At 34.9% G+C, this 16,874-nt stretch overlaps 1 protein-coding gene across 1 annotated transcript in view; it reads left to right on the top strand.

The window, feature by feature from the left end:
- The window catches only part of LOC126817983 (putative molluscan insulin-related peptide(s) receptor), a 58,293-nt gene extending 50,919 nt beyond the window's left edge, over positions 1-7,374 (top strand). Inside the window, exon 25 of the mRNA XM_050545158.2 lies at positions 1,261-7,374. Coding sequence (XP_050401115.2) covers positions 1,261-1,798 — 538 coding nt within the window. The 3' untranslated portion in view covers positions 1,799-7,374. The remainder of the gene's footprint in view (positions 1-1,260) is intronic.
- Positions 7,375-16,874: the final 9,500 nt, after the last annotated feature.

The following is a 16,874-nucleotide window of genomic DNA, read 5'->3' as shown; positions in this document are numbered from 1 at the left end:
CGCGCCCGACGTCCTCGCGTGATCCCTTGTTTGAGAGATCATCACATTCAGGCAAGACGTCGTTGGTGTAGGGATCGTCAACACTGGGATAATCGACGCTGGAGCAATGTGATGTTTTCAGATGAGTCAAGGTTCACTGTTGATTTTTGGGACAGACGTAGGAGGGTGTGGCGTCGTCGAAACGAGCGCTTCCAAGACGTTAACGTCATCAGACATGATCGATTGGCGGGTGGTTCTGTTATGGTGTGGGGAGGCATCACTGTTGCTGGAAGAACGGCTTTACATGTTGTTGCAGGGCGTGTTACAGGCCAGTACTACCGGGACAACATCTTGGCAGTCCATGTTGTGCCGTTCGCACGACGTCATGGCCGCCGTTTCATCTTCCAGGATGACAACGCAAGATGTCACAGGGCCAGGATCGTTACAGGTTACCTCCAACAACAGAACATCACCACATTACCTTGGCCAGCACTGAGTCCCGACCTCTCCCCCATCGAGCATGTCTGGGACATGCTTGGACAGAGGTTACGTCAACGTCAACAACGTCCTGCCAATGTCCAAGAACTTGCTGCTGCGTTGCAACAGGAATGGGACAATCTGGACCACAATGACCTTAGACGTCTCATTAGGAGTATGCCACGTCGGATCAATGCTTGTTTGGCAAACAGAGGAGGATTTACCCGTTACTGACTTGGTTGTGATGCTGTGGTAACTTTGCTGTTTGACCCCGGGTATCATTTTACCCTTATAATGGTCAGTCTGTGCCTTACTTAGTCTAACGATCATTTGGAATAAATCGATGAATGTGAACTTCATTTCATTTTGTCATTTGTTTCTTCGTCAGTTTCATTAGGTGACTTTAATAACACTTAAAAATCAAATATCCCCTACTTTTTTTGAATAGTATAGTTGCTAATTACTCCTGGCAATGTTACCACATTATGTGCTGGTGTATTTAACTTGATAAGAAGAAACTCCACCTGTTGTTTTTCGATGATTTCAAACTGATAACTGCCGATTTTCAGTTTGTAATAAAAGCTCTATAATCTGTTGGACTTTTCTTGCATGGAATTTTCATAGGTTGTTCAGCTTCATAGTGATCTCATGATGTTAAGAAGAAAATACTTTGTATTAGTTACAATTCTCTTATGTCAATAAAATGATCAATTACAAAACCTTTCAAAATAAGTCCACAATTATCACAAAGCCTTCAATATTATATGGCCCCTAATAAAACTATCTCTGTTTTTTTCCCTACAGATATGAGTTAATGCTACAGTGCTGGTGTTATAGAGACAGACAGAGACCAACATTTAAACAAATTATAGAAATGTTAGTTCCAGATTTAAATCCAAACTTTGAGCTAGTCTCGTATTTCTTTAGCGATGAAAATAAACCTGATGGACCTGAATTTAATGATATAGAAGAAAATGATTTGGAGAACATTGATATTGATACTTACGATGGAGATATGGACGATCAAAGTGATTATAATCTTCATGATGAATCAACAATACCATTTATAGAACATGACTTGCATAACACAGAATTAAACAAATCTCCGTCACGAACAATACGTGCCAGTACCTCGGGTCCGTGTGAATGTGTTATGCTGGAGGAAATGGGTGATTTACCCAATGGACATCGTACAAGTAATTGCTCCAGTCCTAACAGTGCAATAGGTAACAGTGACGGCAGTAAAGAAAGTAGTAAAAGTAGTGACGGCAGTTACACACAAAGAAATGGTATGCCAAATGGTCATATACATTTCAGACTTCCACATACAACCCAATGCTAGCGATTGTTGAGTCATGATGTTGATAATTTATGGTGTGTAAAGTGAATCGTCAGTGTGTGTGTATAATCTATCTATTGATGGACATTGTGTGAATTGTTTTTATGTTAAAACAAATGGATTATATATGGATCTCAGCCTTCCTCTCTGTCAGTCAGTTAAACATCCAACTATTAAAACCTCATCTTGTTTTCTGTGTTGTATGTTTTGTTGCTAACTAAGACCAGCCATTAAACGTTTGGTTTTGTGCGAGTGTGTGTGTGTGTGTGTGTGTGTGCGTGTGTTATTTTGTTGTGAATCTCTCTCTTCTCTCTTATTCTTCATTTCATGTTAATGTTTCATTCGACCAACAGAATTACATTAATGTAATATATAGTCTATAGTGCTCATACAATTAACAGACTGTGTGCTATATTGACTGTTAAATATTTTAACTGAAGACCTGGCCAGAGTTGACCAAAGATAAAGTGTACAATATTCATTCAAAAATGAGCACCAAAATACATTAAAGCATGGTTAGTTTTGTTTGTTACATTGTAATAAATGGGAAGGACTTCTTTGATTTTAATTTGCAATGTACATTAGATATACTATTTAAAATTATACATCCTAGGAATTAGCCAACTATGATATTGGCTGGAGGACTTTACAAAAGGTTCTAGTCGAAATATTACAAAGACTAAAGACTTCCTTAAATACAACATTTTAATGGAAACAAACACTACTATAGTAATGTTCATGCTTGTATCAATGAAGTCTTGTTTGTTTTGACATAAAACATTCATGAACATTGATATTATTAAATCATTATTTTTTAGTAAACCTCAGACTATTTAAGTGCCATCAAATTTACGTCATTTATGAATGTGTGAATTTGTTCATTATCATGTAGAAATGTTTTAAGGATGTGATCCCGGTTAGAGAACACTAGACCATAAAATTTCACAGATAGTCTTAGCTTGAAATGATGGGACCGAGACAGTCAAACTCTGGATCAAACGTACATGTTGTGCAAACAAGCTATCAAACTGTGTTTCATCCAAACGTATATATTCTCAATCTCTGCTTTATTAACTGAAACGAAATACAGTTACAATGAATTGACTTTTAATTTCATTTTTGGCTTCTTCTATACAATCTGAAATATGGATGTAACCACAATTTTGTTTTACTTGGGAGTTAATGATAACTAAAAAGAAAACCTCATATCTTGCATAACCCATTTTTACATAACCAATTGGTTACACAAATTAACTTTTCATATTTGAAAAAACAAAAAATAAAGGTTACGCAGATCTTAAACCCATCTGTTGTCTGGTTATTGCCAATGTCTGAAATTTCACTGCTTGTACATCGTAAATGAATCTTAAATGTCTATTTCTCTTAAAATCTACATAAAACAAAGCTATTTGGAAATTCTCAAAATAGGCCTACATTTGTATCCATAATTTATTGTTTGTAGACCAATATGTTGTATCAGTATTATAAAATCATTGTTTACTGATGAAATACATGTTTGCTAAATTACTGAATCATGCTACTGAATTAGCTGAATATTTAAAGTTCCACAAATTTCTCTTTGTTATGAATAAACTTTACCAAATTTCAGTATTAGTCAAGGTATCTGAGATAATCAAACGAGGCAAATTCAACACTTTTAAAGTAGAGTTTTGGGTTGAAAGACCCTAATAACATTGCGAATAAATTTGAGAAAATATAAAAAATGTATTTATTTAATAAAGGTAATTATCTGCTATGTTACTATTATATTAGAAACAACAACTACGCACAAAAAAGTGTATTTTATGCTAAAACAAATAAGTGCTAAACATTTTACTGGTCACATACTTAAATCTACATTTATAAATGTGAATATACATGGGTTATAAAAGCATAATATCTTGCATTTCGCACTGTATTTCAATTTAATAGGGTTAATACATTTTAAAAATAATATGAACTTAGCAGTTAGCAAGGTATTTCCGAAAATAATATTCTTTCATTAGGATTTAGGGGAATACCCCATTATAATTGACACTCAGAGGTTTGTGTTTTTAAACTGTCTTGTTTCTCAATACGGAAAAGTACATTTATATATTTGATTCTAGTTAAATTAGCAATTCTGGAACCTAGAGTCGTTTTTAAGTCTTAGAATGGTTAAGGTATGGAGAACCAAGAGATTAGAAGAATTTTGTATGTACACAATATGTTCACATTGTTATCTGATAATGATATAAATCTTGCCAAATTGTATTAAATATTTTTAATTTTTGTCTATTTTGTAGAATGCTCGATGTGTTTGTGTTATAACAAAGCTATAATAACTTTTAATCATCTTTTTCAAGTCAATCAGTTTTATGTTATAAATAGGTACACTATTCTTTTCGTCAGCAAATTTTATTTCAATTTCAATTGTGCACATGTAAATATGTTATGAATATAATAATATACTGTCATAATGAATGGTGAGAGATATGTATAATGTAAAATCTATATAGTAAGCTATATTTTATCTTTGTCTATACTTGTAAATTGTATTATAAACCTTTAAGATAATTTATTGAGACATGTTATAGGAAAAATGTTTTTATAATCGCTGTAGCCTAGATGTACACTTCATTACCGGTAAATTGATTTCCTACTGTATGTTCACCACAAAAAAGTACAAATTTACATATTTTTATTTAATTCCACATCACTTTACATTGTTTCTTATTCAGTATAAAATTAAAAACCACATACAACTTTATTTTTTATAGATTATTTAACAGTCATGAAATGATCTTGTGATCTTAAACATACACTGACTCTTTATGAATGTTTATGGTCACTGATTATGCACAAGTTTATGTAGTGCTGGTTCTTCCAGTTTTCATTGGACTGAAGTTTTCTCCACATACACATAAAAAATCAACCATCAAAATTTGTCTTGAATATTGACAGGAGAAACCCACCCCTGCTTCATACTGACACTCTCTTGAAATAAAGTATTATTAACAGGAGACAAATATTTACCAAATCTAAAAGTTTACGTCTAATTTTCAGAAGATTTACAATAAAAAAAAAGTACACAAATACTATTATAATGGAACATTTCAAATAAAACAGACTATTCAATTTTAGAACATCTTATTTTAAGTATCCTTAATAAATTAATAAAAGAGTGAGTAATTAATTTTAATTTTGTTATGACATTGTTTTACTGGAGAAATTTGATGAAATAGTTATAATTGTTAATGCTTGCTCCATGTAAATTAAATGAATTACTTGGGAATATGTTATGTTTTTGTACAGAATTTTTTTTTTTTTAATTGGCAGTTATTTTAGATTGAACATTCTTGTTAGGTTATTTATAAGTCATATCCCCTTTATTTTTATAGCCCTTTATTTGAACCAACCTGAAGTTTAAGGTAGTAACTTAGAAAACATGTATATATTAGTTTTTCAATCAAAGACATATGATGTAGGTAATATAAATGTTTAAAACCACTCAGTGTACATAGCACAGTTTACAGAAGCTTTAGTTATTTTAGTAATGTTTTAATCTAAATTTTAACCACATCTGTTGTTAATGTGTGCATATCGCTTGATTTTACCTCTAAAAAAACATTCATAATTACTCCAAAGATTTGTTTTAGAACTATTTTAAAGTTAGAAAACCCCCTGCCAGCAACGTATATTTACATTTCAATTCTTTATCTTAATTATGCTTTATTTACATTATATTGGGAATTAGCAATGCAATATATCAAGGGGATTCCCTTTTTGGAATAAAGATGCAATCAGAGTGGTGGATGACTTAACAGGACACATTAAATTCCATTTTTATGTCATTTTGGGTAATCAGAGAATTACGATTTCTGACAATGAACATTTTTTCTTTACCCCTCACAAATTTATGGATAACTACTACTAGATTATTTAACTCTTCGATTTTGTCTTTTTGAAGAAAACAATGATTGATAAAGACAATAGAATTTTTGTCAAGATGTCAGTTTAATAAATCTAGTAGTTGTTATCTTTACAATTTTGTGATAAGCCATGTATCGCGAACAGAATAATTTTGTTGGGGCTGCTCTAACTTAATGTATTAAAATTTATGAAAAAAAAATATTTTAGGAAGCTTTCTAAATAATTTTTAGAATAAAAATAAATCATAGGCAAATCATGTTAATTATGAGGATAACTATTAGGAACTGGTTTACATTGATTGGTATTGCTATAAACTAATGATTAATAACAAGGGATTATTCCTCTAATATCCAGGATTAAAGTGACATCATGCATGCTCCATATCATCGATATTATGGTTATGTTTCACAGATAATTCACCTAGTCAAATTTAACTATTTTAGAACAATCTTTAGGGGGGGAAAAAACGCCTATCTAAAATTATAATTAAAAATGGTGGGCCTCTATTTCAAAACTATTTGCTCAAGTCTTCCTTTCGATCACAAATCATTATTCACATTTTCTGTACATGTATATTTTCTTTTATGATGTCTTGTCAATCATTAACCAAATTGGTCTTATCAAATCATATATCATATGGATATTTTGTCTTTATATTTATTTCAATTCCGTTTAATAACATAGATAAGATGTTTCACAACCACATTATAGTTACAAGCTCGCATTAAGTGTGTTTTAAACATGTATGCATATTTTGGAATCAGCCTGGGTTTTTTTGGTTTGTTTTTTAATAATATAAATTGTATTATTGTAAATGTAACAAAAATGATAGTTTTCTATTGAAGCAAATGTTAGACAATAACATAGATGTATTTGGCAAGACTTTTCTAGGTTCAATAATTATATTGATTGAAACTACATATTTACCACAATAATTAATTTGGATTGACAAAACAAACATTTTTATTTCATGAAATCAATAGTTCAATCTGCTTTCTCACAATTTTCCAAACCACACCTTATTTTATGATTTTAATAACCACAACCTAGAAGATAAATAAAGGTATTAATGCAGGCAGTAACATAAATATTATCATTTGTTATTACTTCTACTCTCCTCATTCTGCCTAATATCACATTCAAAAAAATGTTTACATTAGATACAAGTGATATTTATCATTAGAACTGTGTAAAATATCCGGGTAACATATTTGAGTATGGTAATCCTGGAGTTAATAGGATTACAAAATCAATTTTGTGGCCTATATTCATTCATTCAGCACAAATGAATATTTTTTAGAACTATATGTGATAAATCTATAGAAGCTATTTATATTGTAACATTTTTTTTTAGAAATATGTATTTTATATAATTATATTATATATACCATTTCTATCACACTTATATTAACAGGCTTTCTTGTTGTCATGACAACCACATTTTACAGCTTATAAAACAGACAATCTAGTTCTAGATTTTTTGTGATACTTTGTTTTAATATGTTTAGTTTTTCATTGTATTATATGTCCATCTCTCACCTGTTAAATGCTGTCAATATGTGTACTAACCAGTGAATGGTTGTACAGAATCAGCCAATGATTTCATTGTAAATATAGACAATTATTAATGTATTTATGTATATAAAATCCAGTTGTAGATGTCACAAGAGTTTTGTCTACTGTTCAACATATTCTGCACTGATTCGCAGTCTTTTTCACAGCAAAAAGTTGTTGGGTTAGGTGGCCTTCATCGTCAATAGAAGGCTTGATCTCGCTTTAACTACGTACATCTTATCAAGGCCTTCACCTTATCAAGGCCTTCACGTAATACCCTGCATATTGTGGCACTAATTTCGATTGGATACACGCCCAACTTGTGAGCCTATCAGATTCCTCGATCGTCGCGAATACCAAGTCTCGTGCTTTCAAGCTAAAATGTCTACCTGTGATAATCGAGTTGCAAAGTTCAAGGTTCATTCAATGTCAAGGTTTCCGTGGAGGTCGCGATGTCACAACCTCTGATTGGACGCTACTGCTCACGTGTCTGTAGATAACATAGCTATAAGTTCGGGAATTGTGAAGTAAACAAGCAACGGCCAGATGTTGTGAAACCCGCAGTCGTTGCTTCAGGAACATGGGTGGCCCTACAGTTTAAGGTGTGTGTGTTAGATTTTACGGTCTGTCATTGAGTCAGGTGGCGTGATACAAAATATTTTTTTTATCCAGATATTCTTCAATAACTTTTTTGTCTTAATTTATAAAAAAATGTTTTACAATTCAATTTGCAGAAGAAAAAAAATTAATATTGGTAGCTAATTAACGTGCACAAATGTCACCCCTTTTAAGTGTTCAAAACTAAAAAAAAACATCCCAATAAGGAATTTACTGTTTTAACTTACACATGATTCTAAATATAGGAGTTGAACTGGATGTTGTATATTCTTTCTATCTATTCTTGGTTTTAATCTTTGCTGATGAACCCCAAACTTCACTTCACATATATTGATTATGCCATCTCACCCCCCCCCCCCACCCCAAAGGATTAATACTGAATTAACGTAGTTTCATTCTCGGATGACATCACTTGTTGAAACCTCAATATCTAACCGCTCCTGCTACAATGCTTTAAAAATCTCTGTAGATAATAAATATATTGAAAATTCCACTAAAATTACTTTATTCAGAGCAAAGTTATGAGTGTTTGAAGTTTTGACAAGATGAAGCAGAGAGAGACTTGATTGTCAATTCAAGTACCATTGCTGTGTAACAAACGAAGTCTTGATTATCATCTTTAACATTAATTTATTAAATTGAGCAGATGTTCTAATCTATTTAATATCTCATCCATCTCGGTTATCCCCTTTAACTTTAAATTATTACATTGAGTGGGTGTTCTAATCCATTTAATACCTCGTCCATCCGGTGGCCTAGAGAGTTGATTATGAGCTCGCAGAGACAACTGTCAAAGGTGTTTTTTTCTTTGCAGGAAATCTTCTGAAGCTTTGGAGAAATGAATGTGGAGTTAAATCTGGTACGATGAAATACTCTGGATGCATATCCATATCTTCGACAAATCTCCTTAATTTGTTTTGAATAACGAGCCATAAGTCTGTGTAATTGAAAGCTGGTGCTTCTCCATACCAGTGGTTCATTTCAATCCATTCCTAAATTGCAAAGGTCCTGGAACAGATCTAGAATTACTCAATAAATGGTGATTTTAAAGGATCGGAAAATCCGGAAAAGACACCAAGAACATGACATTTTGTTAAGTCAATATCTTTCACAAATTATCTTACCATCGTATATCGAATATATTCGACGGGATTCCATTTGACGCCTAACATCTGATTGTTTATGGAATTAAGTTTCTATCAAAATACTAATTTAGAAAGAAATCATCATCGATAATGACAATTTTACTTAACTTTGTTTCGTCTGAATTTACTTCGCTTGACTTTTTCTTCTGATTGAATTCTCTTGATTTGATGCCGGGGCGCTGTGTGGTCATTGCTAGCCCCCCTTAACATCCTCTGAAAATTTCAAGTGCCTACGATCACGGGAACTGGTAGAGTTACGAAAGTGCAATAGCGCCCGTTGAATTTGAGGTAGATTTTCTTCTGCTGAATCCACCGTCATTCAGTCTAATTTATGTTTTTGATAGAATTCGTATGCTGAATTTTCATCATTGGTGCACAATGGCGGGGAACCAGAGTTGATAAATTATACACGTTAGTCTAGCACGATAGCGGCCCTACCGTAAGCCGATTGCTATATGACCTGTAACATAGGCGTACGGGCCCGATGACAGTTAGGGGGGCAGAACCCGAAATGCCCGAAAAATTTCGGGTTTACAGACAGCGGCGCCGGTCTTCCTTGAGAGGCGAAGAAACAAAGTTTACCTTGCATGGCCCCCCCCCCTCCACCCAAGAAAAATTTGGAATATTTGACGGCTGGAAACACGTTTTCCTGGTATTTCAGCCCGTGAACAAAGCAACTTCAAAGTGGTCTAATAATATAGTCTAATTTTGGTGCCTCCTAATTCCAATCAATCGTTCACAGTCCACGGAGACGGGATTGTCATTGTTGGGAGAAAATTTTGAAAATTTAACTGCTATTCCAGCCTGTGAATACAGCAACTTCAATTTGGTTCAATATAGCCTACCTGGCTGACCCGAATTCCAAACAACCAATCAATCGTCGCGGGGTATGGGGGCCCCACCAATCCTCCCGGAGAAAATTTTGAAAATTTAACCACCGCAAATGCGTTTTCTGCTATTCTAGCCCGTGTAAGCAACTCCAAAAGTATCCAATGTTGCAGCTGCATTCACAAATAACAATCGATGCCCGAAAAATGTCGCACAAATTAGAGTGGCTCCAGACAAAATGTTTTAATCCATAGTCAACTCAGTACAAGTAAAAGAAAAGTAAAATTGGTGTTTTTTTAGGGCTCGATGACAGTTGGGGAAGCAAAATTAGAAATGCCCGAAAAATTTCAGGTTTACAGAGAGCGGCGAAGGTTTTCTTCGAAAGACGAAGAAGCGGAGCTGACCTTGTATGGACCGCCCAAGAAAATTTTGGAATATTTGACGGCCGCAAACGCGTTTTACTGCTATTCCAGCACGTAAAATTAGTGTTTTATTAGATTTCGAGCACTTTATTTTGCCAAGTAGATGAAATAAAATTTTTTTTTCACTTTACCCGTCTGTCCGAAAAGTCAGCTTGCCCGAAAGTTAGGGGGGGAGTTGCCCCCCCCCCCCACCTGCCCCCCTGGCTCGTACGCCTATATGACCAGACCTAGCAAAAAATCTAAATGGTCAATCCCTTCAATATTTATTATCAGATGATTGTGACACGTTTGGCCTTTGTGGTTAGAAAGATTACAGCCATCGGAATATTTTTTAAAAAAATGTTATTTGCTAAGAATTGTCATGAATTTGACATCATATCAACGGAGAGAGAATTACTAGTCTGAATCCAACTGGTTTCTGCGGCTGCAAGAAAAAAGAGTTATCCCCCTTGTACTGTAAGTCGAAGAAAGTTCCAGATGGAAGTGTCAAAAAGTGTTTTTGCTCTTTATAGGTCAGATGGCTTATGTCGACCGTCCGTCTGTATGACATGAAGATTTATCCCGAAACCACTTCGGTCCGTATACAAATGTCTTTTCGCTAAACTATTTGTATGCCCGCCTGTCTAACCGTCAGTCCGACCAAAAAAATAGACTACATTTTCGTTTTCAACTCCTTCGACTCTAAAAGCTAAAAGCTAAGACCCATTGCAGATTTCGTCACTCATATAGGTCACGAGATGTTAAAAGGGTTATCTGAGTTAGGAAACATGAGTGTTGACGGGAGTGTGGGTTAACCCTTTTTAAATCTCGCGACCCATGATGGAATCTGCAATGGCCCTTAACTTTTAGCCATAACCTGATGGACGCCCCCTTCAGACTGTCCGTCCGACGTAAACAATAGACTATGGACTAGACTACATTTTCGATCGTTTTCGACTTCTTCGGAATCGCTGTGATCACCGCCAATTTTCATGTGTAGGAAAACCCATGACCAAAAAAACATTTTTTTTTTTACCAGAACCGTGTTTGGATGTCTAATGTAGGCAGTGAAACCTACAGAGCCGGATTACATTAAGCTTGTATGTAGCACCTGGCTGAAAATGTCACTGGGGTCCTTGCACCAACAGTGGAAATGGGGCATATATTGATGATATTCTAGTCAATGATCATCACAGTTGCAGAAATGCAGTTTATCACCCAATAATACATTCTACAGTAGATATCGCTTGTGTGATAGGGCCTATATTTCATAATCTACTGCGATATCTCCTTAGGAGATATCGCTTTACATGAATTTGATTGTCAGTTGAAAAGGAACGACTTTTTTTTTATTTTCAAAGAACAGTTCACTTCTTATTAAAAGTAACTTTTTTAATACATTCTACAGTAGATATCGCTTGTGTGATAGGGCCTATATTTCATAATCTACTGCGATATCCCCTTAGGAGATATCGCTTTACATGAATTTGATTGTCAGTTGAAAAGGAACGACTTTTTTTTTATTTTCAAAGAACAGTTCACTTCTTATTAAAAGTAACTTTTTTATTATTAAAAATAACTATTGTTATTCAATTGACCTTGATGGAAACACTGGTTCAATATAAAGGACTTTGCAATGGTTGAATTGCTGTCAAAAAATGATGTATCACTACGCCGTAATGTTCAGTAAAAGTGAAATCTACAGCAAAGAATTATATTTATTTATTTGTGCATGTTAGAAGGGATTGGGTGATAAATAAAATCTCCTACTCGTCTTTTTTGATATCAAAAAATATCAACACTCGTCGATAAAGTAAAAAAAAAACTCGGTAGAGCCTCGTTTTTAGTTACTTTATCAACTTGTGTTGATATTTTTTGATATCAAAAAAGACTGGTAGGAGATTCTCTATTTATATATCAGTACGGTAGATAATAATATAAAAAATTATATGCAGATTTTTATTAATAGGCCTAGCTTTTGCCTTTTTCTTTGGTGATAAATATGGTCGAATCGTGTTGTGAATATATGTTACCTAGACTTTAATGTGTAATATTTTTTTTTTTTTTTTTTTTTTTTGGTTTAAGGCCACAAGTTAAGTTGAAAACATTAAATATTTATATATTAATTTATACACAGATTATGTAAACATGTTAACACGATCCATATGTTTCACGTTACGGTTATAATTTCTAATATCCAAATATTGTACACATATTACCAGGTTAATTTTACCCCCCCCCCCCGTCCTTTGTCCCTAGTGCTTCAGATCCTTAAAAAAGTTCAGAACTTAAAACCCAAGCTTAAAACATGAAATAACCCAATGTTTCATAATCTTAATTATACACAGGTCTAACACAAGAATAGGCATCAACCCACATTTAAACCCCTGCTTTAAGATGCACATTGTCATAAAATGTATATAATCACAAGCCAGCATGTACCATGATTTATCTCTAGATTTATTTTACAAGCGCAACATGCACTTGAGAGAAACATGTCAATATTTGTCATATAACTCGTAAATAGATTCTTAAAATAACAGCTGCGGTGGCGTATTTTGAAATAAGTGAACCTTCGCAAAAGTTTGGAAATGAAATGTAAATTAACGTCTACTTTTCTGACCCAGATGCGCTAACGACGAGGTATTGTTTTGCCCGGATAGCTGTGTTTCCACAAAATGAAACGACACTATCCATCCAAGACCATACTTAAAAGTGTATACCTGTCCACTTTAATATGTTTTTCAATATTTTCCAAGAGTAATCGGTCACTGTTCTGTTCAATTGTGAGATGCACATTATCTAAGACGTAAGTGATACAAGTTATTCCTCACTGCCTTATATAATTGAAAGATGTACAACTCAAACTCTTGACTAATAAATATTCTCATTGGTCGTGTTGATCTGTGCTAATCGTAGCATACTATAAATCAGCAACAAGGACTAGCCCTTCTTCACTAGCCAGTTTGTAGAGAGAAGTAGGACGTAGCAACATCAAACCCTTCTTCACTAGCCAGTTTGTAGCGAGAAGTAGGCCGTAGCAACATCATAGCCCTTCTTCCCTAGACCGTTTGTAGAGAGAAGTAGGACGTAGCAACATCATAACCCTTCTTCGTTAGCCAGTTTGTAGCGAGAAGTAGGATGTAGCAACATTATAACCCTTCTTCCCTAGACCGTTTGTAGCGAGCAGTAGGCCGTAGCAACATCATAGCCCTTCTTCACTAGCCAGTTTGTAGCGAGAAGTAGGATGTAGCAATATTATAACCCTTCTTCCCTAGACCGTTTGTAGAGAGAAGTAGGACGTAGCAACATCATAACCCTTCTTCACTAGCCAGTTTGTAGCGAGAAGTAGGATGTAGCAACATTATAACCCTTCTTCCCTAGACCGTTTGTAGAGAGAAGTAGGACGTAGCAACATCATAACCCTTCTTCGTTAGCCCGTTTGTAGCGAGAAGTAGGACGTTAACCCTCATTTCATTTGTAACATGATAAATCAGTTTTGGGCTCCATATGAATAACTGTTGGCAGCGTGAAGTTGAATCGTTATTCGTTATTCACTGATAACGAATAACAAATAACGAAGTGGGCCACCTCGTTATTCGCGAATCACTTTTATACTGCTAAGGGATACTTTGCAATCCAATATTCTAATGTTGTCTAGTTATCGTTTTTAATTAAATCCTGAAATATCTCTATGAATAATACCTGAATAACTTCATATGTGAATAACGAATAACGGGGCACCGTGTCCCTCTTCATTCGCCAGTAAGGCAGGCCACCTCGTTATTCGTTATTCACCGGTTGAATAACAATCTGATTTGTTTAATATCAACTACATGTATACGTCATTTAATCTGTTTTATCCAGCTAGGGGATACTTTGCAATTTATTATTATATTGTTGTCTAGTTATCATTTTTAATTAAATCCCTATTAAAGATACCCATGTTTAATGCTACTGGGGGATACTTGGCATCCATCATTCTAGTGATGGCTAGCTCCATATTGAATCCCGAACAACAAGTTGATAAACTGCATAGGTACATTGAGTTAAGTCATCGGTTTAAAAGGTTAGTCTCTGTCACTTTATTATTTGATCTCACCCACTCTATGAAAACCCAAATTTGACCTTTATTTTGCATCTCGGAACTTAGGCTATAAAGCATGATGTAAATTAATTACTTGATGTCAATATCACACTCCATTCTTTCATTCCCTGGATTACAATAGGCAGATTTTCGGATGTTGAAACTGCCAATTTTAAAAACTATTCATCCATTTTATTGATGATCGATAACGCATTTCACCATTTATTTTCTTTATTGTTATAGGTCTTTGTATTTATGTAGCATAAATGCTCAACCGACTGCTCTTAAATGTACTGTCACTTTCACCACTTAAAAATAACCGCCATGTCAGGAAGCGATATTCATAAGCATGCTGCTTGTTTTCGTATCCTTTAGACTGTACAATTGTATGATTATGTGTAATTATACTGAATAAAATATTCATTAAACCAAGTTGAATAACGAATAACGAGGTAGCATATCCCTCGTTATTCGTTATTGGTGAATAACATAAAACTATTCAACTGCCATTGTGGTTCCATATTAAAACAGGGAACCAAACAGTTACGTAACTTGATTTCAGTACTTAACGCAATTTAGATATAAATAGAACATTCACATGTCCCTCAGACTGAAAACAAACAGCAAACAAGTAAGGTGTTTATGTATATTCTTCCAGCATGCTGATTCAGTCTAATCTCAGATTAGAATGTTTTCACGGGACTCTCTAATCTAAATGGCAAATGACAAATGAATGACGAATGATAAGAAATTTCTAAACAATTATTTGTTATAAAAATAAAGTCATGTACGATTACACAGCTTTGTTTAATTCTACGGAACACACTATGGAATAGTTCCCAGCTTTGTTTATGGAATGGGTTATTGAGATGGGTAGTTTGTGGGGTCAATATCCTTTTTTGCCCAAGGACACTGGACGAATGACAGGAGTTCACTGGACGTATGACCGGTTCACAAGGCGAATGACAGGTTCACCAGACGAATGAAAAATAGACTGGCACAGGTTCATCAGACAAAAAACAAATATAATGATAGAGCTCAAGACGAGGAAGGGGGTCACGGTGGCTAAGTGGGTAAGACGCTGGCTCGCTAGCCTGGAGGTCGGGTGTTCGATCCCTGCATTGGCCGAGAAAGTTCATCCAGATTTTCAGGCGTGTCAGTGATGTAGGACGGGGGGCCTGACAAGTACAGCTGTCTAGTCATTCGGGTGAGACGAAAAACCGAGGTCCCGTGTACACATTGGCGTACACGTAAAAGATCCCTTGACAGTTGGAATTCGATATAAGAGTAGGCCGTAGTGCCGCTGTCCGGGCAAAATTTCCCTCATAGCACATTGTATGGCGTATGCCCGTCTTCATTAGCCCAGTTCGGAGCAAAACAGTGGGACGTTAAACCCCATTTCATCTCAAGACGAGGAATGGCAAGTAGAATGACACATGTTCACTGGTCGAATGACAGAGGTTCCACTGGTCGAATGACAGAGGTTCATCGGTCGAATGACAGAGGTTCATCGGTCGAATGACAGAGGTTTACCAGAAGAATGAAAAGATAATGACAGGGATTCATCAGACGAATGGCAAAATGAAAGAATGGCAGTGCTTCACAGACGAATGGCAAAAAGAATGACAGAGCTTCACCAGACGAATGGCAAAAGAATGACAGAGTTTCACCAGACAAATGACAAAAAGAATCGAAGATCACGAGACGAATGACACTGAGAATGCCAGGTTCACCAGGCGAATGACAAAGGTAGACTATAGGCGAATGACAGGGGTTCATCAAGTGAATGACGAAGAGAATATCGGGTTCACTATAAGAATGACAAAGAGAATTAACAGAGATACATGTACATCAGACGAATAAAAAACAGAATGTTAGAGCTCGAGAAAAGAGAATGACTAGTTCCGCCATACAAATGACAAAAATAATGACAGGCGTTCACAGGACGAATGACAGAGGAAGAATGAAGGCGAATGAAAAAGAGATTGACAAAGGTTGACAAGACGAATTACAAAGGGAATGACAGGTTACCCAGTTGAACAGTTAAATGACAAAAAGAGAGAGAGAGAGAGAGAGGGGGGGGGGGGGAGAGATTATTAAATTGTAAATAGTTATTAAAAATGAACTATTTTTATTTACTTGACCTTGATGGAAACACTTGGTCAAAATACAGGACTTTGCAATGGTTGAATTGCTGTCAAAAAATGATGTATCACTATACGCCGTAATGTAATCCGGTTCAGTAAAAGTGAAATCTATAGCAAAGAATTATATTTATTTATTTGTGCAAAAAGAAAGGATTGGGTGATAAATAAAATCTCTTTTTTGATAACAAAAACGACTCGTAGGAGATTCTATATATACATTCATATTGCATGTTACGTGTATATATATACTATTCAAAAAAAGTAGGGGATATTTGATTTTGGGGGCATAATACTAAAATATGCAAATGACTACGAAAAAAGTCACTATAGAACCTAACAGAAGAAACATTTCCAGTTACATGTGACGCCCAAACGCACCAATAGCTA

This window comes from Patella vulgata, chromosome 4, assembly GCF_932274485.2.
Source record: "Patella vulgata chromosome 4, xgPatVulg1.2, whole genome shotgun sequence".
NCBI lineage: Eukaryota > Metazoa > Mollusca > Gastropoda > Patellidae > Patella > Patella vulgata.
The sequence above is the reverse complement of the archived record's forward strand: the minus strand, read 5'-3'. Positions and strand labels throughout refer to the sequence as shown.